Source organism: Fopius arisanus, unplaced genomic scaffold (genome assembly GCF_000806365.1).
Source record: "Fopius arisanus strain USDA-PBARC FA_bdor unplaced genomic scaffold, ASM80636v1 scaffold00015, whole genome shotgun sequence".
NCBI classification, from domain to species: Eukaryota; Metazoa; Arthropoda; class Insecta; order Hymenoptera; family Braconidae; genus Fopius; species Fopius arisanus.
The window spans coordinates 497,639-521,252 of record NW_011887754.1 but is presented as its reverse complement, the minus strand read 5'-3'; the positions used below and the strand labels follow the sequence as shown (position 1 = coordinate 521,252).

Sequence of the window (23,614 nt, the reverse complement as noted above, 5' to 3'; positions counted from 1 at the left end):
ATTTCGAATTTATCACTTTCAGTGAAAATTTCAGTGAATAACTCCTCGATGGTCATGTTATCCTGATACCTTTTCTAAAATTTCGAATTTTTCACGTTCAGTGAAAATTTCAGTGAATAGCTCCTCATTCATCACGTTCAGTGAAAATTTCAGTGAATAGCTCCTCGTTCATGTTACCCTGATACTTTTTTAAAAATTTCGAATTTTTCAATTGTAGTGAATACCTACCTAAAGAAAAAATTGGAATTATTAAAAAAAAAAATGAATGACGGCAGGATCGAACCCTGGCCGTCTGCGTGATAGGCAAGCACGTTACCGCTAGGATAACGCGCTATTACAATAATTTAATTTTATTAGGAGTATATATTTTTAAAAAGTTTCGTTTTCAAAAATGTCGAATTTTTCAATTTCACTAGATATCTCCTCGATTTTCAAATATTCAGTTTTTAAACGATATTTCCATTGATTAGCCATTAAAAAAAAAAAAATTGGAATTATTTTGAAAAAAAAAAAGAATGATGCTGGTATCGAACCCAAGCGGTCCGCGTACCAGTCAAGCGCGTTGCTGATTAGACAACGCGCTCATTTAAAAAATAAAATTTCATTAGTAGTATATCTTCAATATATGGAATAATTTTTTTCATTTGAAATTCCACAAGATGTGGCTTCCCCCTTCCGCTCGTTCTACAGTCGACTAAATTTCCGTTAAACAAATAAAAAACAAAAAGCATTCATGCCGCAGAAAATAAAATTCACCCCGTCGACTTGATGGACACCCCAGCATTGCAATAAAAATTTGGTTAATAAAAAAAAAACACCCCAGCATTGCGTGTGGCGCCCTCCCTCTCTTGGTACTACGATGCCGCTGGAGTCACTCAACCCCCAGAACTGAGCCTCTACTTCAGTCAATCCTCTTTGGTGGAAGTGATTCCAAGTAAATTGAAATTATTCTTGCGATGATTGATGACTAATTAACGTCTTAATAGAATTCTCGTTTTTGTGGACGACTGCGCAATGGAATGGAATAGAGTGTAATCTAATTATTCTCGGTGACAATGAAGAGCAGTGCTGGATCGCAGTGTGTTCCATTTTGTCCGATTAAAATTGGAGTAGTTTGTAAATAGAGGAGTGATTTTTTCTCGTAATAGAGGACATGGCAACTGTCAAAGTTACCGAGCAAAAGGTCATTCTTTGCGGGGAGTATGGGGTCGGCAAGTCGTCGATATTTCGAAGGTTTGCTAATAATACATTTGTGACGAGCAATGACAGGAAATCGACCTTGGGGCTGGATAATATCGATAAGGAGTATCTCGTTGATGACAGGAGGATCAAGGTGATTTGGGGCATTCTTCAGGGGTGGATTTTTCGGGAGATTGATTTTTTTTGGGTCTCTTTCGATTTAGCTCCAGCTGTGGGACACTGGAGGAATGGAGAGGGTCGCCTCTGTCACTTCCAGCTACTATAAATTCGCGGAGGCTGCGATTTTAGTCTTTGCCCTCGATAATTCCACTTCTTTTCATCTTCTCTCACAGCATCTGCTGGATATTGTTACCTACGCCGAGAATGCCAAGATATTCTTGTGTGGGAATAAGAGTGATGTTGATAATAATGGACCGCAGGTCACTGATGCGGAGATGGAGCAATTTTGGTAAGCATTCCCCATTTTATTTTTGGAAAAATCCACGTGGCTGTCTTTGTTTAAAAATATTCAACGTTCATTAATTTTTTTTAGTGAACAGTGCCACAATTTGATATCAGCGACTTATAAAACCTCTTGTAAGACCGGTGAGGGCATAAACGAAATGTTCGAGGACATAGCTCAACACTTGGTGGAGGCAAATAGATCTCGAATGGGTCTCCACGAGATGGACGAGGATCACTTCAAGATATCCTACGAAGAGTCCAACGATCCCACCTGCATGTGCTGAGACCTCATATCCTTTTTTTAATCTCACGACACTGATCCTCGGATACGAGGAACCACGAGACTTATTTTATTTATATCACGAGCTTTACGTAGATCAATGACGTGCTAATTATTTTCTTATCATTATATTTTTAACCAAGACTGCTGAGAAAGAAGGTGCCATTGGGTATTAATCACGAACATTTCCAGTAACAGATTTTCATTGAGTGAAATTATACAAGACGTAGATTATCCGTGCACAATGATCTCCTGAATCTTCAATTCTCGAAATTCCTCGAAATAAGTCATCAATTTTATTATATTTATAATATTCCTTCGAGATATCGAAGATTCAGAAATTTCCAGTGCCTCAATCCCTCACTCTCTAGTGTCCCCACAAAATCATTGCCATGAGGAGTCACTGGAATTATTTCCAAACTCATAAAGACTCAGTGCTGAGTCCATTTAATCGTCTTCAGGTCGATGCCATCCTCCACCATCTCCCAGAGTGGACTGAAAATTTTTTGAAGATTATAAAAATGATAATTGCAAGTGTTTAATTTTTGCAATAATTAAATACCATTGATGCTACCAATAAAGAGATCTTTGTATCAAAATATCATTCGATCATTCTTAATTCAGCGAAAAGATTGAAAAAAAAAAAATTATTCAAGCGAGAATTACCTCATCTCCCTGAGGCGTTTGACATGTCGAATGGTGTTGTCGGCGGTGTAATCGATCTCCTCGAGTGTCGTGAATCTCCCAATGCCGAAGCGAATACTGGAGTGTGCGAGGTCTTCAGAGGCTCCAATAGCTCGCAAAACGTAGCTTGGCTCAAGACTGGCACTGGTGCAAGCCGAACCACTGCTCAAGGCCACATCCTTCAGAGCCATCAGCAACGATTCACCCTCGACGTAAGCAAAAGAGAGATTGACACAGCCTGGATACCAAGCGACGGGATCACCATTTCGCACGACGTGGGGTAAGTTCGTTGTTATTTTATCGATTAGATGATTTGCAAGGGTTGTTATATGCTTGTTGTCATACTAAAATTCAAATTGATTGAAAAATCGATTAATAAGACAATCACAAACCATAATAATAAGAGTTAATAATAAATGATGTTAATGATTAGATTGCTGAATTGTGTTAATCGTGCAATTTTTTATATTTTTGTAATTTGCACTCATAATCGCTGAGAGAGAATGAATAAATCAGTGATTAATTTATTAGTGTTGAATTAAATAGTCTGTACCTCCATCTCAGCTCCAGAAATTTCACACGCCTCTCCAATCCCAACGACAAGTGAAGTGGGTACAGTACCACTTCTCATCCCTCTTTCCTGTCCTCCACCACTCTGAATCGGTTCTACACGTACCCTAGGTCGTCTACGAACATAGAGAGCTCCGACTCCCTTGGGTCCATAGATTTTGTGGCCACTGATGGACATCAAGTCGATGTTCATGGCATTTACGTCAATCGGGATTTTGCCCACTGCCTGGGCAGCGTCTGTGTGGAAAAATACTTTTTTCTTCCTTAAATAGGTGAAAAAAAAAAATTTTAATACTGCACCGAGGAGATTGTGGGGTTTCTTCGAATACCTGCATAATGCCCCAATTTCTTCGATCGGTTGTCTCACTCCGATTTCATTATTCACCATCATTACTGACACGAGAGACGTATCAGGGCGTATTGCTGCTTCCAATTTCTCCAGCTCGATGAGTCCATTCGGCAAAACTGGAAGGTAAGTGACTTCAAATCCTTCAGCTTGGAGAGCTCTACAGGAATCCAAAACGCATTTGTGCTCCTGTCGAATGCAAACACGTGGGAAATTGATTTTTTTATGTATCACGAATTAAATTCGTTCGCTTAACGTTCAGAAGTATTTGCTTACAGTTTGTGTCGTCACAATGTGCTTCTTCTTAGCTTTGTAGAACCTCCCAACACCTTTGACTGAGATGTTGTTGCACTCAGTTGCTCCGGAGGTGAAAATTATCTCCTTTTTGTCAGCCCCAATTAAATCAGCGACTTGCTGAAAGTACGGGATAAATATTCTCTTGACTGAATTTTTACTCGACAATTGGTAAGGTTGTCAGTAAAATATTATCTCATATCTAGTTAAACCCAAATATTCTTTAGTACTAATGGTTTTTCCCTGATGAGAAAGGACATACTGATTTCCCTGGATATTTTACCTTCCTCGCGTGTTCCACAGCAGCTTCAGACTCCCATCCATACATGTGAGTCCTGGAGTGTGGATTCCCATGGTACGCTGTGAAAAACGGTAGCATCTTGTCCAAAACCCTGGGATCCTGGATATAAAATAATGGGAATAATGGATAAGTTAATTAAAAAATTCTTGATGATTGAATTGACGTTTTACCATTGGTGTCGTGGCTTGTGCGTCCATGTAGAGGGATCTTCCCTCAGATGGTCCTCTTTTGTACTCATCTGTGATGGGAGCTGTCAGTAGGAGATAAATTAATTAATTGGCAGTTAATAAACAACGGTAAAAATCACTCACACTCGTACTCGGTTATGTCTGATCTCTGTCGACTGCATCTCAGGACTGGACTGCATTCTTTGACACGTTGCAGAGTAATCACCAATGTTCGTGCTGGTCTCAACATTTTCGAGTGACAGTGACGATTAGTGACAGGCTAATTTAATTCTTTGATGACTGACAAATAAGAAAAACGGTTCCTCAGCGTGTCGAATATAAACAGTCAGCTGATAACTGTCGGCATTATCGCGCAATGTGACGCAAAGTAACCTCGAGGGTTTAGTTCCCAGTGGACGATGGCGACACTCGTGGTGGAGGGCATAACTTGGATTTATTTGAATTCAATTGAATTTAAAAAAAAAGGAAAAAAAATCATGAAGAATCATGAAGAAATCATGAGCTGGAAAAAGATTGTTGTCAACTCAGCAATTAAATTGACAATTAAATAATGAATATTGTGAATATTTTTTTCTGGGAGAAGGTTCACTTAAAATTCCCCCAAACTCAGGGTTACCTATTAAATTGAAAATATAGTTCACCACAGTTTTTTGGATATAGAAAGATCTGAGGACTCCTTTCTATCTCGTGGAAGAGATCCTGAGGCGAAAGATGAATGGAGAATGAGCCTTGGGGTCAATAAAAGACAGTTATCTCGACTCGGTGTTTTGCCTAACGCATAGTCGTTCTGCGTATTACGACTAAAAAGCCAAATTGACCCAATCAACTCCTCCATAACTCGTTCCTAATGAACTTCCGTAGAGCATCAACAATTTTCATTTGTTTTCTGTGCTCAATAAAAAAAATTGCAAAATTATTCGATAAAGCTTCAATGCATAATCACGAACGGCACACGAGGAATCATCGAATCTTCTGATTCTGGATTGATTCAGGATTGTGGAAAAAATTTCTGTAAATGATGAATAACTACCAGAATTCGCCCACTGATTCTCAAAGTAAGTCAGTCAACGGTCCTCTTAGGAGACCCGAAGGATGAATCGACTAACTGGAATTTTCCAGACGGGGGTAAACCTGAAAAAAATTATGATTAATCTACTCGTCGTATGCGCAATCCAGTGAGAGGCCAACATGAGAATGAGTGACGTTAAGCAACGACTGCTGGTCCATCAACGGAAATTACGAATGCAGAGGACCATACTTCTTGGTGTAATTACAACTGTGGGCTTTGGAATTGCCCGTGGTTACTCCGATTTTTATCAGCAGGTTTGTTTCCCCGAGTTACACATTTAACCCAAATTCCCAAGATCCAACATCTTCGGTGAGTGTATCTGTTAATTGTGCGAAGGATCAGAGAAAAATAAAATTTACTCTTCCGTAAAAATTGTTCAACAGCAGACATTTGAGTAAAATCAATCAGAATTTATGAAGATATTCACACAAAGGTTCATATCGATTGGACGAAGGTGTATATTCTTCCATTATTTATTTTTTTTTCAGTTCAATAATTACACGAACTCCTTTAAATATCGCGAGAGTCGTGAGGCACTGAGCGAGCGCATTGTCATTCGGAGGAAAAAATCCGGTGGTTCAACTCACTGAAAAAAAAAAAAACATAAACCATACAGATGGAGATCTCACGTAACGGTAATTGTAGCAAAAAATTCCCACGACATTTGTTATTATATTTTTTCACATTTCATATTTTTATTCCTCAGGCAGTGGGACATACCTCCAACCCCTCCAGGCCACTTCACTCCGGAAGTTTTCCTCGAATCAAACGGTGATTCTCATCATTCTCGTATATTCATCCTCAACATCTGGAATAATCAGAAGATATCTATGGGTTCATAACCGGGGCAAATTCACTGGTGAAAACCGCCAAATTGTTGTGGGTACAGTTAAGTTTCTTTTACGATCTCAATTCAAGTGCAATAAATATTTTTTTCCTCCTTAATTCATGGGGTTTAGCAGAAAATAGGTCTTTGCTTAATTTTTCCATTGGATATTTCATGTGGAAAAGTTCATAGATTTTTATTTTTCATCGTGAACTGGCGTTTGTGCCTCGGCATGATCGGGGGCATGTGCGAAAAAAAATGTATGAAATATATTTGATAACTTAAACTTTTTATAATTTTTTTATATCAGTGTAATGAAATGATAACGAATACATTATCAATACAGCTCAATGAATAAAATTGAATTTATCTGTAAAAAAAAATTTTAACAAAGCATTAATCAATGGATTTTATCGGAAGTTCCACAGGGAATTCAAAGTTCTTACAGAAGGCGCTAAGTTTTTTCATTAAATTTTTTTCAGGCAATCGCAAGCATCTGAGTCCTTCCCCATTCCCGCCGTTCGCAAGATTAAGACAACAGTCCGAACCCAAGATAATAAAAAAAGGACAAACAATACACAACAAAAAAATGTTTGAATTATTTTTCCGTCGATTCTATCGGAATGCTCAATTGACCATATCCTGCAAAAAAAGTAATTACAATTCAATATTTCCATCCGACTTTTACCATTAAGATATTTCCCGTAGAATTTTCTCAATTCAAATTCTACCGAATATTTTCTAACATGTGGATAAAACGGAGGAAAAGATAATAAATTCCCAGGCAATGAAATTCTCCCGTACATGAATTTCTGCAACGACAACAATTTCTGCTGTTACTGAATCAACCCAGGTATTACCTCCGCTACAATCTATTTATAAATTCCAAGTTCCAAGTTTCGACTACGACATTACCCACCTCACCGTTACCCAGGAATTTATGATCTGGATTACGAGTGTAGGAACGTAAAAGCATTAAAGCAGCCTCCAACAGCTAAAAAAGGTTCCCATCTGCATGAATAAAAATACCAACGGTGGAGTGAAGTGGCCAGAAAATGTACCTTGACCGTTTGATACACGTAATTATCGTAACGCCAGAAGTGGCCCCCAAGGTGCCACTGTATTTGATGCAACATGTTACACGGTTGTTGAGCACCAATAAAAAGTTAACAATGACAAGGCAAAGGAGAGCCCATCGCATTTAGTCCCACCACCTGACGTTGACGCATGAGTGACTCACACCCAGTGTCCAGGAAAGCGATGATGAGGTACCGACGGATTTTAATGAAAAGATTAAATTTTTTTAAATGTTGTAGGACAAAGCATTGAGGCACGTTAGCATTATTATGTGTATCTTGCAGGCCTTGGAGTTTCACTTTCATCACATCCTGAGGGAGAAGTAGACAAAAAAAAAAAAAAAAGAATCGCGTGGAGAGGTGACTTTTAGCCTTCACCCACATGCTCGTCCTGTCCGGTGGCTGGACTTGTTCCTCATCAACCGGTGGATTCCAACTTTTTGTTTTATTATCGACGAGAATAATCTGAAAATCCTGCACGCACGAGCAGCGCTCGGAGCCTATATGGCCTCGGGGATTCCATGGATATTCCTTGTGAAGGTGAAACATCGGAGTAGACCTTAGCCCACATGAGCCATCGTGGATGACCGCTTCTCCGAGATGGAGATGTCCAGGGGATTGCGATTTCATCGAACCTATCGGGGCCTCTCGGCCTCTCGCAACCTGGCTTTTCAAGATTCACGGAGTTTCTCCAGTTTTTTGAGAATATCTTCGAATCTGGAGGAGCTACCGTCATCCTGGTTAAGACCTCTTCTGCAGAGGACAATACGAGCCATAAAAAAGGTCTTCATAAAAATTTTGCTGTCACTCTCACATTTCAAGATATTCATCGAAATGGTATCTATTGTCTAATCGACTTGTTGCCTTTAATCTTTTCGCTATTGAATTGATTGATTCACACTCGGTGCGTCCCGTGAAAGGCCCATTATAAATTTTATTGTTTTGTCGATGAGAAATATGATTGTTCGAGAAAAAAAAAATCATAAAAACAACTCATCAGTTTCCAGGGGATTATTCCCATAGATTTTTCTTCAGCCTGTGTTTTTCATGGAACTGTTGATGCTGGAGAGCACTTAAGACCTGACCTAGAATAATATTTGTCCTCTCCAACCAGTTATGAGTCCCCTCGAAACAAATAAAAGTTGTTTATAACATAATCGCAACGTCACCGTCATTCTCGTACCGGTCAGGTTCAATGCTCGTTTCGCCCACTGGACAATCGATTAGTCGGTTCACTTTATCGGTATTGCTACATCCCAGAGTGCAAGGCCAAAGATTCCGCGAGAATTCCAGCGGAAATTACCCTGAATCCTCAGACAACCACTTGAGGAAAAACATTTACAGCATTCGTCGTTTAGATATCATTGTCAGCAGAACAAAATTACCGGATATTTTTCTCCTTTTTTTTTATATTTTACTCAAAAAAAATATTCAGATGAATCCCCCTAATTACATGATTTAAACATTCAATAAAACAACACAGAGACAAAAAGTGGTTTGACATTAGAAAATTATTTCAACAGTTTCATTGGCTCTGGATGGAGTGTGAAGTGTTCTTGAATATCGCGTACACAAAATGCGTAAATCGTGTATACACAATTTTTTTTTTCCATCATATCGCGCAGCGCATGAGATATCATTTGTAGAAAATCAAAAATGACAATCGATAGAATTTTTTAGAGGCGGATATTTTATCGGGGAATTTTTCGAAAATTTCTACAATGCCTTGATGGAATAAATGGTCAATTAAGAAGTAATTGGGGTCCCTGGAGAGAATGCCCTAATGTAATCTCTCAGGGAACAATTGTGAGAGGTGTCTGACTGCCGTTAATCACTCCTGGTCCACGATCGATCCGCTTCCAACGTCGTGAATAACGGGTATAAGAGTCATAGAACCGTGACTCTTCATTTAAATTAAAGTTCTTCTGCACTTGGGCGTTAAAACGCCAAAGGTCCCACGGTTTCCGCCCCCTCCAATTCTTTCATTACCCCAAGTTCAGCCATTGAGGGAGTGATCAACCGTTGCAGATGCAACGAGAACTCCTCAATACCCGAAACAAATTTAGCATCAAAATTCTCATTAATTTGGTCGCCGTTAGTGGAGACAAGGAGTTGAAAATTGCTGAAAAAAAAAATGTATTTCTTTTAATTTTCGCAAAGAAGAATGAGATACACTCGACCAAGTGCACTGCATTCGAAACGCTTCTGCGACCTTTATGAATCCCTCCATGACCGTTAGCTCTGAATTATTCATCGATATTAATGCTGGGAGGTAAGAGATGTAAAAATTTCATTCAATTGAAGTGGCGAACGATACCGAGGTCATGTAGGAGTTTATACGTTTCAGTTGCTGTTTATCTTGGGTTGAGATCGCTTTTTATTGGTTTAAATAAGTTGATGGGGGGCCTCCGGGGTTTAGGGGAATTATCCGAGTTATGGGGAAGAATTAACCTGAGGTAATTCATCAAATGTCGTTTTAAACGTGACCGTTAGAATTTTCAACTTTCAGGATCATTTATTTCGAGAATATTCGATATTAAATCGTCCATTAAAACTCATATCCGCAATTTTATTATAATTATGTGAAATTCCGCTGGAATTCTCTTAAAAATTAATGCGAATTCTCTTCAAAAATGGTATTAATTTAGTCTGTCCTTTCTGCGAGGCATTATGTTTTTTTTTTCATTCAGATTATTATTCGTTTCTTGCAATAAAATCTGAGGATAAAAACCCGAGAAAATTTCACATCTACATTAAATTTTCCATAAGCAAACGTCTATTTAAACATCCGAAATGCCGTTACATAATTTTTAGTAGAACCTAATAGATTGTAATTTTAATGATAAAATTCGCAGTGATTCCTGGAATTGATGGCTTTTTCCATCAAGACCTATAAAAATTTAATGAATAACTTCATCACACAGCGGAAGAGTCGTGCTGAATTATGATAAGTGGATAAACTAATTGGAGTCAATCAATTGGCTGTTTGAAATTGATGAGTGCGAATACGAGTATTTCCTTGAGTTCACGTTATTCAGCATTCATTGGCAACTTGACGCTCTACATAATCCAGTTTTTCAACTTCATAAACCCAACGAGATGAGCGTTTCAATTCAAATTTGCCATTCTCGCATATTACTCGGTACATCACATGCCTCGTAGCATATCTCGCGGGTCCGTGCACTCTCAATTCCCATTGTGCATAAAAGCGTATTATGCACAACAAGAGTGTACACATATTCCCCAACCAAGTCAGGATAAAAGCTACTGCTCTTTCGTTATTTTCCAACTAACATTCCCCCCGTGTTATATTTTTTGCCAACTTATTTTTCACGGTCGACGCCCGGCCCGCGGCAACCCACTCAGTATTCCCTCTCAGAACACCAGAACCCCATCGACTCCAGAGATAAATCTCAACGTGATGATACCCACGGCTAATATCTCAACTGATAAATTTAATCTCAGGCACCAAAATGGTTACTGTTACTATTCGCATTATGAATTTTTATCATTTTTTTCTTTCTCGTGTACACTGTACTTCTGGTATTTGCCTCGGCAATCTTAACGACGACAGTCGCTACGTTGGAGGAATTCCACGGATGTTATTTCCACGACGCGTGGGTTTATGATGTGCGGATAGCTGGGGACGAGCAAGGGACAGCCGAGACTGATTCGATTCCTCGTGGGAAGGTACCGGGGGGCTATTCAGAACAGCCCTTCTTCAGCTTTCAGCTATTCAACGTTTCTTCTGGATTATGGGAATTTTCTACCCCTGGTGGTGTACACCAGGACCTTCCAAATTATCCCCGCTGGGAAATTGTTGATTTTTTCGGAATTCCATTTTGATGTGACTGTTTTGATTTGAAGAGGAATTTTTTTTTCGCCATCGAGATTAAATGGAGGGAGACTCAATAGCTGATGAAGAAGAGGTAAAGATTTCGTCGTAATGTGATAAAAGGGAGGCGGAAGTTTGATATGGGCCCCGAGGGTTGATATGGGCCCCGAGGGCTCGACCTTCGGCTTCCTGATGCCAATCAATTGGCAAGTAAATTCACCAAGGAGGAATAACAAAACTGGTAAAGTGAAAATTGGCAAGGACGTGAGGAGACAGTGCGGGAGAGTGAGACTAATCGTTGAGAATTCTACCTCCGTCCGATGCATAAGAAAAGCCCTAATGCTCGCAATTTTCAATTTCGCTGACGCCGCATACCCACTCGGAAGTATTTTCACGATTGAGACGAGCTGGCATTTGGCATGGACAGCTGTGAATTTGTTGCGCCACAGAGATAGTAAAAAAATAAGAAGACGTGAGGAGACGTTGGAAAAATAGTGTGATAAAATACGTTTCCTTTCATGAGTCAAAATGAATACCAGTTTCCGGAGGTGTATTCTGCAGGCGCTGATGGCTCATGTACGCTAGTCAAGCTGATGAAGATTAGGGTGATACCATCCTGGAGACTCTGGGGAATTGACAACTTCCTGCCATCCATGAACAACGAAATATCAAGGAGCATTAAAGTCAAGGGGCCTCTCTTCACGAGACTAATTACGAGTTTCATTGATTGACCTGAAATAACTACCAATTATTTTAGGACATTGCAGTGTCTTCCAGTACCTCCAGCTTTCTTTTATATTCTTTTATTTTTTTTTCACTTTCTTCCGTGATTTTTATGAATTTATGGAAATGCCACAATTATATCGATTTCCCCGATTTTCTTCATTTTCACAGTGATATTTAGCCCATAACATCTGACTCCATGCCAATCACCAATTTCTCACAATGCAAGCTCTCGCCCCTCCCCTTCGTTAGAGTGAAAAGAGCAATGGGGAGTAGTGAAAAACCGGAGGAACAAATTGAAGGAAAAATAAAATAAAGAAAGAGGGAATTCCCGCGAGCTGAGCGATCACGGACAGTGAGTAAGAAGGATAGAGGAACAAGAAGGATAGGATGAGGAACGAGAACGGTAACAACCAACCCGTGTTGAGATTCACACGGTTCGCACCGTCGGGTCCTCTAGAAGGACCGCTATCCTTCTCTACTGGTATCGCTATTCTAGCGGTAGATACGTATAACCCTTTGCCTCATTTACATACGCGTGGTAACTGGCGTGCTTGCCTTATATATTATTGTTTCGCGGGTTGTACGTGCGTACACGTGTTCACTCTTTTTTTTCTTCTCTTCTTCAACTTCTCCTGATGGCCCCACTCGATACAACACAATTGGACATTCTTCTCACTGACCCATAATATTAATTGTGCCATTCATGTTATTTTAACGAAATACCGGTAAAAACACCAGTCGTTAAATTAAAAGAACCACGGAATAACGTTTGTTTTTAAATACTGCAGTGCGGTGGGGAAAAAAGGATTTCTTGTTTTCAGGAAAAGTCATTTCACTTCGCCATTCTACCTTGATGAAAATTAATGGCCATGAGATACTGCGAATAAATGACTTTTTCAGGGACTTGGGGATCTCGTCGAGGTAGTGAGAGAGAACTCAGTCTCGGTAATTGATACAGTAAATTTCAGGTTATTGTGGTAAAAGTTTGCAGTTAGGTTTATTATTTATGGTGAGACTGAAGTTCGATGGAAATGATCGGGGGGAGATCGGGTGAGGGAAAAATTGTAAAAAAATTGAAACAGCTTTCTCTGGAATTACGGAAAAGTATTTTCTGGTTATTTTTATTCAACTTCTCTCTCCGCGTGGAGAAAATTCAAGTTCTTGAATGAAGAAACTGTTGTTTGTAACTGCTATGTTTTATAGTTCTAAATTTACATGTACTCTTTAAAAATATTTAAACTGGCGCTTCTATTTCAACACTCCAACATATCAGTGAAGCAATAAAATGAGTTTTCAAGAGTTATACCCGATTCATAGGAAGATAGTGAAATTGTAGTAATAACCTTTTATTGCAGCTGATAATTATCAGCAAAAAAAGTGTACATAAAAAACATCGGTGTCAGCCCTAATTTCCGCAATATTCAATAAAAGCTAACTGATCTTATAATCAGTAGGTGGTAAAATTGAAGGGATACCTTTTTATTATCTCCACATAATTTCTAAATAAGTTCATCTTTTAAATTTATTGCTTGGATTTTCAATTTTAGCGATGGGATTCTTATCAATTTGCGTTAGTATCTCTAATGCGCACGTAGAGAAGAATCTAAAATTAGATGGACACGATAAATATCAAGTGAATGATAAAAAAAACGGCACGACACGCTCAAATACTTTCTTCATTGAGTGTTAAACATGCCTCTTCATATTCCCTTCCCCACGGGATGATTGTACCGTACGACGAACGGGTACTTGATTCCAATAATTACAAAATAACTCGTTGAAGTTTAGACCCCAAGTACACGTCGGCGTGCATACAGAAGTGATAAAGGATTTCACGTAAAATTTTATTAAATGCCCTGACCACAAGAAATAAAGAATAACAGAATGAATAAACAGTCTAATAGCACCAGCAGTTAGAGAATACAGAAAAATTCATCTCGTGCGGTTAAATCGGCAAAACTCAACGTATTAAGCCGTAATGCAGGTTCGTAACCGTTGAATACAGAAAACGAGGATTTATGGGCATTATCGGGGTTATTTTAACCGGGGGAACGCTACATGATCCTGTGGCCGCGTAAACTCGACAGCACTTGGTTATAAAATTATAATTACATACGACAGCTGGGAGTTGTTGAAAGAAATGTATAACGAGAAATTACCCCGTCATCGAGTGATATTTGAAATTACCGCCCACTGTACCGTCGCCATTTCCAGGTGGAAGAGGGTAAAATGGCGGCGAGTCTGATGCGGGGAAACTATAGAATTCGATTTTGGGAGCAGATTAATCATTCGCATTTAATTTAATCTTTTAATGCACGAAAGTTCATGAATTATTTTGAGTTTGCGGGATTTTCGATTGATTCAATAATATTATTATTATATTATTGCATTTTTGGAGTGAATTATCTGAGGAATTATTTATTTGGAGTGAATTATCTGAGGAATTATCTGAGGAAACGGTGGGTAACGATGAAAAATGGGTGGGAATATTGATTCACTCTCCACACAATAATTTTTACAGATGTTTTTTCGGTTTTTGTTATTTCATTTCACTCTCGTTATTTCAATCGAGAGTGAACATCCCAATTGCTTGTGTTGATTAACTTGAACGATTTTCGAGTAATTTTTCAGTTTTTATTAGCTCGTCTGTGGGAATCCGTGATTTCATCCGTGATGGAATTATTGGAGATCGAGATGGAGCGATTAGTCGGGGAGTTTGAGGCAAATAAAAACGTCCAAATGGATTTGAGATGCGTTCGCGTGATTCGCGGAAATCACGGGATGCCTTCGTGATTATATTGGTGAGGTTTCATTGTGAATAGTTGGAGGCATCAGTCGTTGCAGGAAAATGTAGTGATCGTTGTAATAAGGGAGGTCACGAGGAGAAGAAGAAAAACAGCGAGGGCTAGGGTCGCTTCGTTGCTCCTGAAAATTAACAAAGTACTTTTTAATAGCTGGAAAGATAATTCATAACTCGAGAACATTAACGCACTTCCGGAATAAAAAATTGTCCCCTTATTCTCCGGTATTACAAAATTTTCACTTTCATTTTCTGAAGGATGATCTAGATCAATCTTTTATTCCGGTGTAAAACCGGTTATTCAAAAAGTTGTGAGGTGAAATACAAAATGGAGGATGGACGGGGAAGACTGGCTGACATAATGAGTGAGCGCGTGGAGCGTGAAACTTGGCTAATGCCTGGTCTCTCATGGAAAACTTGGTTTTGTTTTCGTAAACAATTTCCACTCGTTTCTACGTCGCATAACCCTCGGTTTCCTATTACATTCCACCATCGGGAGAAATGACCAGGCACATTTCAACCGTCTCCACTCACTCGGAAATACTAAGGACACACGAGGCTCATCCTCAACGAGGAAGAAAACGCACAGGTGGAGAGGCTTTTACGACTTGCCAACTTGTGCCCACCAATGTTTATACGCCACTTCATTGTTTATGTACGTTGTAACTCGGTTGTGGAAATACTTGATACCATGTTTTTGTTAAGGACTGGAATCAAAATTTCATCATGTAAATATCTCGGGGTTGTAGTTGAATTTTTGCCCATTTTTTAAATTTTTGAATTGCCAGAGAAATGAGATTTTATACCCACAGAAAAAATAGTCATTAATTTTTTTATTACTTCCGGTACTTTAATGACTTTAAATTTTCTTTATCAATTAATAACTCTCAGTTTTTTATCCTGACTTTGAAAAAGCCATTAATTTTGAGAATCTTATTTCCATTAATTTTCATTAACATAAACTTTTCTGAGAATTAAATTTTTTTCTGTCGGCGCACATGTCGCAATTGTTTCTTGGTCATGTCGAAATAAGTTCAGGATGGAAGTAGTAAACCGAGATAACTCGGAGGTAATTGTTTTGTAGAAAATGGATTGATCTAATCAATTGACTGTAGGAGGGACTGAATTTTTTATAGCAAAAATAAAATATTCCACGAGAAAGTATTGTAAATTAAAAATTATGAGAACTCACTCTTTCGCTTCTGCGATGACACCAGTGAGTACCTCGATAATTTTTTTATTCACCCACAGTCCTGTCTCAATCACGTAAATCGCCAAAACAATGAGGTAATATGACACGAGTTTTCCCACGATTTTTCCTTTATGCAAATAACTTCCGCCTGCAATAATCGAATAAAGTGGGAAGGAGTGAGGAAAGAGGATTGCTGATGAGTCGAAAAAGAAATGATAAAATTATACAAATTCAACAGAGGATTTAATGGCGGTGTACGTAACTCGTTATTATCCAAAGGGTTTTAATGTCCGACACGGCTGCACCAGTCACGACACAGGCATTTTGATACCACTCAGTCAACATCTCAGCAAATGCAGCGAGACTATCCATCACTGGGCGATTTTCAAGTTCAAGAAAAGCTGAAATCATTCCGTTAGTTGTACCCCAAAATCCAAAAGTCCTGTTGAACATTTTCCAGAAATCACTGGCAATTGCATTGGAAATTTTTCAACGGTAATCCACGGATTTTAAGAACAAATCATTCCTATGAACTTCTGGAACTATTTTATGGGGCCTCTGATGGTTAGATATACGGAAAAAAATTGAATAGAAAAATTCTAGGACTAGCACGGGATAAGCCGCGCAAATTACCGTCTATACTGAAAAATTCCAATGCTAGCACTCGGCATTTCACACGGGAATCTGCGAATTTTTCTCCGATTGATGGGAGATTTGAAATTCTACGGACCAATTTATATTTGAGAATAATAAATTTGAATTACAAAAATTCAATGTGAAACTGTAAAATCATTGAATTCAGAATTTCCCAAGTTTTCAGTGGACTAAAGCAAAACTTTTATTAGATATTTGATATTTGATATTTGATATTTGATATTTTATTCCCCAAAAATATTTCAACAGCGTGGAATTCCCAGAGAAAGTTCTGTGAATTGAAAGTGATAATGTTCAAGATGTTGGATGAAAGCTAAAAAATCCTAGCAGGGAATGTTGTACTCACGGTCAACGAATAGGTATCCGGTGTCGCCAACGCCGGATAATTCCACTTGCAATCTAGAAAACAATTTGCCCGATAACTCTTAAAATTCCTCGACCACCAAAGGTTTTCATCATGCCCGGACTATCTGCGGATGATTGGCACTTTCCATTTCCCGTCCTCCCCCGATCGTAAAAGTATTTTCCAGAAAGCCAACATTTACACGCAATGCGAGTAAACCCAGAGAAAAAAAAAGTATGGAATTCCCTTTTACCCTCGTGTAATATCCCTGTGCCGTTTATGACTTTCATTTCTGGTCCATCGGTCTCGCTCCAATCGTCCGTCCATCATCCTCGGTATCGAGTATTGTCTGCCAATTGAATTGGCAATGTTGCGCGAGGCCACCGTCGTCGGCAACCTGGCAAAAAGACTCTCACCTACCTCGTGTTTAACCTCGTAAAAATGAGAAATAAAATAAATTGAGCAAAACGAATGAAATGAAGAATGAAATTCTCCGAGGCAATTGAAAGGGAAGAGCTCAGACGCTCCGATACTTCACATGCAACATTAACGGTTATCAGCATTTGTACGGACCTGTGTATCGATGCACCTGAGGTTAATTGAAGATGAAAAGGTGCATTAGGAATGGCTAACCAACTCTCCGCTATTTTTGCTGATGTCAGATGACATAATGCATCCTTTCAGCTTGTCACTGTGACGTCACGGTGCGCAACTTCAGGAACATTCACACATTACCACCGCAGGGGGGGAATTTATCCTCCTCTTCAACATCTTTTTATCCTCATTCTTTTAATTCTCACTCTATGCTCGCGTAATTCGCAAAAAAAAACTCGATGACTTTTTAGAGGGCAACTTTGTTTCAGGAAATGATTCACGAGTTTCCGCTTGAAAATACTTATTTCTTTGGATTTATCCGAGGATTTCTCAGCGCACCTCAAGTTATTAGTCACCTTGCATCTTATTTTATTTATTCTCAAGCATTCCAATTTTTGGTTGTTAATTTGGGTTAATTTTTCGATCAATGTGTCAATTTTCCATCCACAGAAATAAATGATAAATATTATCAATGAGTGATGAATCAATTCATTGATCGGGCTTGTGAAATAACTCTGCCTACTACTTATTTCTACCTTGACTCTCAAGTGAATCAGATGTTTTGCTCGATACGTTATTTAGTAAATATCTCGAGGGCTATTGAAGGTAAAAAGTCCATTTTCCCGTGTTTTCAAGCGTAAATTTCCCGTGTTATACAATGCAATATCAATCTCCCTCGGGTAATCCAGTAAATCATAAAAATGGAATAACTTCATTAATCACATTTTTATTCCCTCTTAATTACGGCATGCTCATCTTCCCTTGTAAATTCGTATTAATATCCATGGCCTCTTCGTATCAGTGTGTGGTGCTTTGTTGAACGAATGAAAGATACAAACTACGATACAAATAATTGCAACTCGGTAAGGGTATCGCACGAGATCGACCTCGACGCTTGGTCTTACACCAGACCGTATATCATCAAGCCACTACGTTTTAAAGGTTCATACGTAAAGTTCATCAACGCCAGTTGCCCCACGGTAACCGCTGGTGCGCACTTGCTTTTTATTTTATCTGATCGATTAGAGGGTGAGTACCACTCTCCCGCGGCAAAAAATCGAATGGCTGAATTTTTTTCCACATTTGTTTTTTTTTTAACATTTTTTTTTGGTAATCCCTCACGATCAGGCGCACTTCCTCGTTGAATCCTGCTGATCGATGGACAGAGTCAGGGTGAATTGAAATTGAAAAAATTAAATTACTCTTGGAATTTTAAAATACAGTGGCAATTTTTTTTTTTTTTGGACGCGGAATTTCTTGGACATTTGGGGGTGGGGATTTATTTGGGAATTTATCTCGGTTTTTATTTCTGGTAAATATGGAAATATCGAGAACGCGATGAAATAGGAAAATAAAAAATTCGAAGTGAAATGTAAAGAAGGATTTTACGGTTGAAAATTAGCAAGATTACTGGGATATCCTCGAACCGATAAAAATGTGAAGAATATAATAGACTCGATACTAATGCAATTAGTACGGTGTCTAAGAAATAAAAGAACAACGAGAACGATTCCCAAGACCGTGACAGTAAACGTCCATGAAATTGGCCAAGTTCTCCCACGGACTATCGCCCTCTCTGTCCCCCTTGATTCAATCCACCAGGAGAATAACGCAACGGTGGAAAGGGAATGGAAACAAAAGGGATTAACAAATAGCGCGAAATCAACGTCAAGAAAAATTTATAGTTAAATTTATTCCAAAATCTAGCAATCATGAACTCATCACAAATTTTGGAAAAACAAGTGTACTGAAAATTCATAATTTTTAATTCATTGACTCATGAAATTATTTATTGCAATATCAATAATCTCTACTTGTAACGTGAGATACTATTATATTAATTCATTTTATTCCTCTTCTCCATTTTTTGCGGCAAGATGAAATGCAATTTCTTCCATTTGATTCTCATTGTTCTCAGAATTTCTCCGCGCGATTATATAATTAGTCGCGTAATTTGTTCAGAATAATTTTTGTCCATGATTTAAAAATTTTTTATTCATCAATTAGTTATTCTCATTGTTTTCGAGTGGTAATCGAAGGCGAGCAGAGGCCAATGGGAAATCTCTGAATCTGACAAGCCATCAGTAAGTACTCGGCTTATTTATAGTCGAGTGAATCTAACAGTCGTGATTCCGTGATTCACGTTTGAAATGAATTTTTTTTCATCAGTCCTTTGGGGTGGAAATATCCCTCGAGGGAATCGGCGGAATGAATTGTGCTTTCTCGGGTCTAATGAGAGATTAAAGATGGGGTTGCTGGGGATCGTAACAAAATGTAGGCATAAATCTCGAGAAGTTGGAAATATTAGTTTAATCTCTTAATAATTCGTGCTCTCGGTTATTATAATATTCATTCCCTTATTTCTGAGTCATTTGGTAGAGCATGTGTTTATTCTGGATGGAATAATCATCGAGAGACCCGGGGCGACTTCCGCCAGAAAATGCAGTCATGATGACCAATTTTCGTGCCGTAACTCGGGATTTATGAGGGATTTATGCACGTACAGAAAAATTCAATAAAAATGTTGAGAAAAATTCAGCGACGTGTGGGCTCCGTTATTTTTCCTCAACTATCAAGACATTTTAGGGAAGATAACGCATAGATAAATCACCAACTCCATTAAGCACCTGAAACTCACAATTTTTTTTATTTAAAAAGTATGATAAATCGAAACGTTTGTTTAAAAATTAATTGTCTTGTCAGGTACTCTTGTAATTGAGAGGAGCATTTCAATAATTGATTTTCTTAGTGAGATTTCTTTGGTATCGGTATTTTTATTCCAATATCTCCATTAACCGCGATGCGATGACGTGGTGATGGGTAAGAATGTCAGCAGGTGGTTTTCATGGAGAACCCATGATAATCAAGATTATGTCCCATCAAGATTGGGAGAGACGATTGGAAATCCAGTGATAAAAGATTTTTATTTCCAGTCCCCCGGTGAGGACGGAACCCCAGGATCCGTCGAGCTCATGCTGACTGGGACAATCGATCAAGGACAATAGTTCTCAATCCAACGGCTAATTCCAAGTCCCTTGAGTATATCAGTCCTGTTATTCGAAAACACTTTGGTCTCGTTTGGATATCACGAACGTCTGCGAAAACTCCAGTGAAGGTGGACAGGTAATCATTAGCGGTCCATGGAGATGGTGTCATACGCGGTGGGTGGAAGATCGCACAATCAGGGAAAATCAGAAAAAAGTGGGTAATACTGTTTTTTTTTATTTATTATTTTTTGTCGGTTTTACACCGGCGGCCAGGCCCGCGGGATTTCCGGGTGTGCACGCGTTTAACGGGGCTCTTCGTAAATCCTTCGGAGGGAAATTGGTCTTTCAGGGATCGCGAAATGCAGAAGCCACTGTGGAAAATGATATGCGGTACAATTCCCAGGAGGTGAATCTCAATTTTCGGGGGAAATATTGGCATATTCGAAATTCCTAGGTGAAACCTACTGGAGGATCAAAAACGTTAGGTAACGTTCTGGGGTTTTATGGGTAAGAGTGCTGAGAAAGAAAATCGACAGGCTTTCCCATTTTTCCCGGGATTCATTTTTTTAAATCTTTGCATAGAGGGATTGGAGAGTTCCGTAATTCAGGGGCGAAGTGCCGTGCAGTGAAGAATTACGGGATTCACGTCATGTTATTGAAAATTTTATTTAAATAATAGATCACACTTTATTATTTTAGAAAATCCTCCAGGTTTTTCTGAATCTGAAATTTTCTGGTCGATTTTCCTGATTTTCCTGATTTTCGCCGACTTGAAAAATGGAAAAATCGTGAAATATTTCCAAATAATCTTGCCCCGAGAATAATTTCCCTCATTGTCCCCTGAAGATTTCACCACAAATGCCCCTATATCATTTCCACGGGAGTTCACCGATGCAATCGACGGGCTAGGACTTATCCAACCGAATATATGATTTACGTCACCTCACGCGAGTTAAATCATAATGAGTCGGTCCACAAGTTAGGAGAGGGTGTCCTCATCCTGGTGAGAAAAAATGCCTCATCCTTCCCCGGAATGTTGCGCTCTGATTGGTCCCCAGTGGTTGTCCTCACTCCCTGGGTGAGCGTCAGGATGATCCCCTGCTATTGGCGGTTCGCTCGTTTCCCCACCCGGTAAAATTCACTTTTTACCAGTCCTATTACAAAACTGACCGGCATCTCCTAGACCATGTCATTACAGCGCAGTGCTCCACTCTGCCAACAGCAGAGCACGGCTCTTCCTTTTACTCTTGGATCATCCTTGCGCGCAGGAGTTCAGTTCCTCGGTACCTCTCCTGGAGCACAAGAGCATTCACCACCAACAGCCGCATTATTTCCGTGTTCATATTCGCGTTAAATCATCGAGTGTGTCAACGACAATCAGAAGCCCTGCAAAGGCTTTGATCAAAAAATAAAAAAAAAAAATTCAAACTCCAACTGTTTATTCTAAAATTAATCAATCGTGTTTGATGATTATCCAGAAGTAATCGTAAAGAAAGTATCAACATATGCAGTGATTAAAAAATCAAATCAATATATAAAATAAGGATGATTTATTAATTGATGACTGATCTGAGGATTAAATTGGGGTTGGGACAGTGAAGCTGTGGACTGAAAAGTGTCTGGTATTGTGATTGAGACAGTTTTAATTGAAGGAAAAGGAGAAAAATACAATGGGAGGCAGATACAAGCACCTGCAAATGTGAGTTTGTACACTTGTTTATTCAGATGGTTTTGTTGATTTTTTATTATTGGTCTGGTGTTGATTATCTCGGGAATAACTGATCGACATTGGATGGGTATCGATTCTGTCGCTGGATCAAAAACGGGACATTAACCACAGTACACGGTCTTGCGATCGTGCTGGGCTCGATCATCTTGAAGCATTGGATGATGGTATGGGTGGAGATATAAACAGAGAGGTATGACTGAGAGAATAGAGAGAATAGGGATCGATGGAATGGAAGATGAGGCATGGGGAGGTACGAGGGATAAGGAAGCGCAAGATCGCACACGCGATGACTAATATCATACGTGTCACACGGTAAGACTGTGTGGTCGATTTACAGCTAGCCTCACATGACATTAGGTACCCATGATATGTACAGGGGGTGGAGCGAGAGTGTTACCTAAAAATTTATTGGCAAATTAGTGGTTATTTGTGGTTGGCATTTTGTTTTAGGACATTTTCTCGGTTGCTATATTTTTCCCATTAATAATTCATAAAGACAACCAAAATTATCGTTAATTACGATATTTTCATGACTCATTAAATTCTCGAGGGAAAAATTCCCGGGTTAATTTATAGTCCTCGAAATAAAATCATAATTGTTTGGGAGAGGATTGATATTGCTATAAATTTTCCTTTTGTAAAACTGTTTAAATGATTGAAAAGTTGAGATTTTGTTGATGAATTCATTATGGGGACTATGGAAATTAAGAGGAAACTCTTTCCTTTTGAGGTTTCCATTTTTGAGGATTTTTTTAAGGGTGGTGGGATAATTCTAAATTAATAATTAATGAAGAAAGGTAGAAATGTTGAATAATTGCTGAATTTTCATGGCTTATTAAGGTTCATATGCCTTGGGGAGAAAAAAATACAGTGGTCAATGGTTTCTCGTTCTTCACAGAAAATCCACCAATAAATTATTTCCTAGAATAAAAACAGGCGTTAATAAAAAAAACAGTCGGTCTTTTATTATTCGTCACTGGCATTTATTTCCTGGCATAAAGGATTCATCTCCGACGATTACAGATTAGTTTTGGCCACTTTTTCCCCCCATTCCGCAAATAGTAGTCACAGACATTCCTGGTCGGACAAAGGGAAGTGCCCCGGTGAATAGCTCAGGGGTATTTTTCCCTGTTATGATGGCAATGGCCTTAAGTTTTGTCGCATTCGTATAAACACGAATACCTTCAGTTTCTCAAGTCAGGAACTTAAACACGAGAACGCCATTAACGCGGTCAACTAGCCAAGACGCTCTGTACCTAGTGCGTTCCGTTAACACTTGTACCCGCCGTTTTTCCGAGACCCGAATTGTTCGTTTCCGGGACACTATTCCATGTGTTACCTCCAAAATCCCACAATTTAGCGATTTCTACAGAAATTCCCTGATGAATGAATGAACGTTAGACAGGCCGGTGAACCCTGAGTGGTTTCAAATTTTTTGAACCTCTGGACGGAATTTCCACCCAAAATAACGGATTC

The 23,614-nt window shown here is 38.9% G+C and overlaps 4 protein-coding genes and 1 long non-coding RNA gene across 7 annotated transcripts in view; 3 read left to right on the top strand and 2 right to left on the bottom strand.

The window, feature by feature from the left end:
* The first annotated feature begins 880 nt into the window (after positions 1–880).
* On the top strand, positions 881–2,525 carry RabX6 (RAS oncogene family member RabX6). 2 transcript variants are annotated; one of them, XM_011299643.1, is made up of 4 exons: positions 881–1,333; positions 1,404–1,648; positions 1,733–1,934; positions 2,067–2,525. In XM_011299643.1, exons 1-3 carry the CDS (start codon positions 1,154–1,156, stop codon positions 1,926–1,928), a joined length of 621 nt encoding a protein of 206 aa, XP_011297945.1. In that variant the 5' UTR covers positions 881–1,153; the 3' UTR covers positions 1,929–1,934; positions 2,067–2,525. The 2 variants fall into 2 exon arrangements, with proteins under 2 accessions (XP_011297945.1, XP_011297944.1); XM_011299642.1 differs by having other exon boundaries at positions 1,733–2,525.
* On the bottom strand, positions 2,110–4,687 carry Nfs1 (Nfs1 cysteine desulfurase). Its single transcript, XM_011299644.1, has 8 exons — positions 4,431–4,687; positions 4,290–4,369; positions 4,102–4,218; positions 3,801–3,938; positions 3,508–3,713; positions 3,162–3,441; positions 2,591–2,952; positions 2,110–2,419 (listed from the first exon to the last, which is right to left on the bottom strand). Exons 1-8 carry the CDS (start codon positions 4,534–4,536, stop codon positions 2,356–2,358), a joined length of 1,353 nt encoding a protein of 450 aa, XP_011297946.1. The 5' UTR covers positions 4,537–4,687; the 3' UTR covers positions 2,110–2,355.
* Positions 4,688–5,210: 523 nt separating this feature from the next.
* Positions 5,211–8,659, top strand: LOC105263430 (uncharacterized). The gene is made up of 8 exons (XR_891899.1): positions 5,211–5,362; positions 5,427–5,630; positions 5,865–6,011; positions 6,083–6,264; positions 6,685–6,855; positions 6,911–7,055; positions 7,137–7,470; positions 7,564–8,659. It is a non-coding gene; the product is annotated as an uncharacterized lncRNA (long non-coding RNA).
* Positions 8,660–14,284: 5,625 nt separating this feature from the next.
* LOC105263429 (uncharacterized) lies at positions 14,285–17,503 on the bottom strand. The gene is made up of 6 exons (XM_011299641.1): positions 17,402–17,503; positions 17,082–17,225; positions 16,832–16,884; positions 16,095–16,232; positions 15,832–15,979; positions 14,285–14,764 (listed from the first exon to the last, which is right to left on the bottom strand). Exons 2-6 carry the CDS (start codon positions 17,156–17,158, stop codon positions 14,671–14,673), a joined length of 510 nt encoding a protein of 169 aa, XP_011297943.1. The 5' UTR covers positions 17,159–17,225; positions 17,402–17,503; the 3' UTR covers positions 14,285–14,670.
* A 4,117-nt stretch (positions 17,504–21,620) lies between these two features.
* Positions 21,621–23,614, top strand: part of LOC105263428 (uncharacterized) — a 31,873-nt gene continuing 29,879 nt past the window's right edge. For both annotated transcript variants that reach the window (XM_011299639.1, XM_011299640.1), the window contains exon 1: positions 21,621–22,108. In XM_011299639.1, the coding sequence (XP_011297941.1) occupies positions 22,080–22,108 (29 nt within the window). In that variant the 5' untranslated portion in view covers positions 21,621–22,079. The remainder of the gene's footprint in view (positions 22,109–23,614) is intronic.